Source organism: Cyprinodon variegatus, unplaced genomic scaffold (assembly GCF_000732505.1).
Source record: "Cyprinodon variegatus isolate N-32 unplaced genomic scaffold, C_variegatus-1.0 Scaffold500, whole genome shotgun sequence".
NCBI lineage: Eukaryota > Metazoa > Chordata > Actinopteri > Cyprinodontiformes > Cyprinodontidae > Cyprinodon > Cyprinodon variegatus.
Window position 1 is genome coordinate 314,295 of NW_015150953.1, and position 3,647 is coordinate 317,941.

General features: G+C 46.0%; 1 protein-coding gene across 1 annotated transcript in view; it reads left to right on the top strand.

The window, feature by feature from the left end:
* pigo (phosphatidylinositol glycan anchor biosynthesis class O) overlaps positions 1–3,647 on the top strand; it is a 16,596-nt gene continuing 12,949 nt past the window's right edge. The window contains exons 1-5 of the mRNA XM_015390456.1: positions 1–176; positions 384–862; positions 3,003–3,146; positions 3,245–3,368; positions 3,470–3,629. Coding sequence (XP_015245942.1) covers positions 385–862; positions 3,003–3,146; positions 3,245–3,368; positions 3,470–3,629 — 906 coding nt within the window. The 5' untranslated portion in view covers positions 1–176; position 384. The remainder of the gene's footprint in view (positions 177–383; positions 863–3,002; positions 3,147–3,244; positions 3,369–3,469; positions 3,630–3,647) is intronic.

The window sequence follows — 3,647 nt, forward strand, 5'->3', positions numbered from 1 at the left end:
CCGCCGTGAACTTCCGCCGGGTTTCCTGCCTGGAATGTGAATGAGTCCAAATGAAGGTGAAGGAGCCTCCCGTCTGCTCCGTGTTTACCTGAGTCACCAGGACTTCTGTGTTGTTTACATACACACAGCTCCACGACCGCCTCCACGCAGAGAGGTGAAATCCACGCGGATACAAGGTCAGTGACTGAGACAGGAAGGTTTAGCCACAGCTAGCAGGGTTAACTCGGTGCTGTTAGCCGGTTTAACTGTTTTACTTTCACACCGAGCGGGCGGTTATTTCTCCAAAGTTACACGTTTTGATTTTTTTAAATATATATATATATATATCATATTTATAACTGGTAGATTTCTTGTGTTTCCTCTGACGCGCTGTCACCGCTCAGGATGAAGGGACTGACGGTTCTGTCTCTGCTCGTCTGGCTCTGCGCCGTCTACTTCGTGGGCATCTACCTGTTCGTGGGCGGCTTCCTGCTGGTGAGGCTGGAGGTGAACCGGACCAGCGCCTGCGGGGACGTGCTGCAGCCCGGCGTGGAGCCGCTGGACTTCTGCCAGTCCCGGCCTCGGTTCCGCAGGGCTGTGATCCTCATCATCGACGCCCTGAAGATCGACTTCGCCCGGTTTGACCGAAGCAACACCGCGCCGCGACCCTACGAGAACAAGCTGCCGGTGTTGGAGGAGGCGGTGTCCTCCAGGCCCAGCCAGAGCCGCCTGTACCCGTTCAGAGCAGACCCACCGACCACCACCATGCAGAGGATCAAGGGCTTCACCACGGGCTCCCTGCCGACCTTTGTGGATGTCGGCAACAACTTTGCATCCAGCGCCATCTTGGAGGATAACCTCATCCACCAGCTGGGACAGATGGGTGAGCTGCACCTTCAGAAGCACAACAGCAACAACAAAAATAAAACAGCTACATTCTGATGTAAGATTTCACTTATGATGACGTGAACAGCTTTGATTGGTTCTTTCCAGGGTTCCTGGAGATCCTTAAAAAGTCTTAAAAGGCATTGAATTCTTCAATATAAAATCAAGGCCTTAATTGGTATTAAAATGTCTTAAATCAGTCTTTCATAGGTCTTAAAATTGTTAACACATCATAAATAGGATTTTATTTTTGTAATCCATTCCGTAAAAGTTCAAAAAACAATCCACTGGACTTGGTTTCCAAGATTTGAAGACGTTTCGCTTCCCCTCCAGGAAGCTTTCTTAATTCAAATGTCTGGATCCGCAGTTTGAGTCTTTATATAGACCTTATACTCCTTAACAATAATACCTCCTTAACGACCGACCCTTAACAATCATAGACAGGTTTCAAGTATTACAGGAGACAATCCCCCCCTTTAACGACCGACCTTCAGAATCATAGACGGGTTTCAGATATTACAGGCTAACAATGGAACCAAACGACCAACTCATCGGTTTCCATTTGCATGTTTCCAAGCGATACAAAGCCTTGCCTATATAAAGACTCAAACTCACTGCAGATCCAGACATTTGAATTGAGAAAGCTTCCTGGAGGGGAAGCGAAACGTCTTCAAATTTTGGAAACCAAGTCCAGTGGATTGTTTTTTTAAACTTTTAGGAAATGACTACGACCTGGATGACTGAGAATCTTCATCAACAATAAAAAAGATGAAGTAACGTTTTTATCTGGACAACATGGGGAAGATTAAATTCAATAATAAATAGGCCATCCAAGAGTTTTCTGCATGGCTAAAACCACTAACAGGGAATGTAGATGAGGGACGATGGGAATCGAGGCAGTGGAGACACACCTACGAAGCGTGAAACTCGAAGAATCAAAATTAATTTATGGAGAAGGAGCCGATATTTCTCCGTTCTGTTCCACCCTTTTCTCTGCGACACCTCCACAGCATCTCTCACATCACCAACAGCGCCAGTAGAAACAAATCTCAGGGAAATGTTTGGCAAAAGTAGAGGGATACAGTAGGGAACAAAGCAAAGTTAGTGAATCCAGTTCAGTAGTTGTTACAAATAAATCTGTTATTTGTTTGTGTAGCAGTCCCTCAGACCAAAGAAGAAACGGAGAGCCTCAACGGGTGGAGTTGTTTTCCATTTAATGGATTCATAACCAATTTACACCGTAAAAACTAAACAAACAAATACAAAATACATCTGCTTAGATGCCTTTCTTTGACACAGAACATAAAAACATTACATAAAGTCCAAACTTTATTAACAAATAAAGTCTTAAACCTGTACCTCGCTCCGCTGTCCAAGGGCTGCAAGGTTTTTAGCTGTAGGTCCATAAATCTGCTGCTAACGAGCCTCATCAAGCTGCATTCAGACACTCAGTTTTATTCTCTAACAAAAAAGAGGTGCCTTCTTTCGTCCTCTCATCTGTGGGATATTAAGCCCTGAGCACTGACTGACAGGAAGGTAACAAACTTTCTTACTTGCACGCAGCTTACTGCCAACTGAGCTACAGCACCCCCTACTGTACAGTAGGAGTAACAACATTGATTCAGCTTAAAAACAAAGAACTGACATTTATAGTTTGTTTTTAGCTTTCTTCCTATTTAGAAATTTGTCCAAAGTAATGGTTAATGTTAAAATAAACATTTGGGGTAAATTTGTTGCTACCAGGTTTTTCTTGTGTTTGTCAAGTTGGTCTTAAATTTATATTTTAAGTGGCATTAAAAAGTCTTGATTTGAACTTGCCTTATGCTGTAGGAACTGTCCGGTTCTGTTCTGCGTACCATTTTCACTCAGCAGTTATCTCGGGTTCTGAGCTCGGTTCGATCTGGACAAACTTTCCAAAGGGGCGTGTAAACGTGGCTATAATCCCATCTCCAGCTGGTATTTCTTAATTTAAACATGAAGCCAAATGCTGCAGCAGAAGCAGACACTGCGGTGGATTTTCCTTCTCTGATATGAAGCAGCATCTATTTCCAGTCGGTGGAGTGGACAATCACCCCGGAATCAAAAATACTGAAGGATTCTGGGAGGACTGAACGTTTATCCTGCTTTCTGTTTCCCAGGTAAACGGGTTGTCTTCATGGGCGATGACACTTGGGAAAACCTGTTCCCTAAAAAGTTCTACCGCTCTCTGCCTTTCCCTTCCTTCAACGTGAAGGACCTTCACACTGTGGATAACGGCATCCTGCAGCACCTCTACTCCACCAGTACGTGGAAACCGCCGCGCTGGAGCGCCTGTTTGAACGTCATGCTGGCGCTTCGGTCCATCACTCTCCCATGTGTCTGTTTCTGCTGGTTTCTGCAGTGGTGGGCGATGACTGGGACGTGCTGGTGGCCCATTTCCTCGGAGTTGATCACTGCGGGCACAGGTTTGGGCCCGACCACCCCGCCATGTCCGACAAGCTCACCCAGATGGACGGAGTGATCAGGTTGGCAGTTTTTCATGCTCCGATAAACATTAAATTAGACAAAGCCGGTCGTTTAGAGCGACATAATGAAGACATTTTACCGTATTTGTCTTTCCTTCCAGGGCTGTGATCGACCGCCTGCAGAACGACACCCTGCTGGTGGTGATGGGAGACCATGGGATGACCGACACAGGAGACCATGGAGGAGAGAGTCAGAAGGAGACAGATGCTGCGCTCTTCCTCTACAGTCCCTCCGCCATCTTTCCTGGTCCGCCGTCTCAGGTGAGCAACTAGCTATTA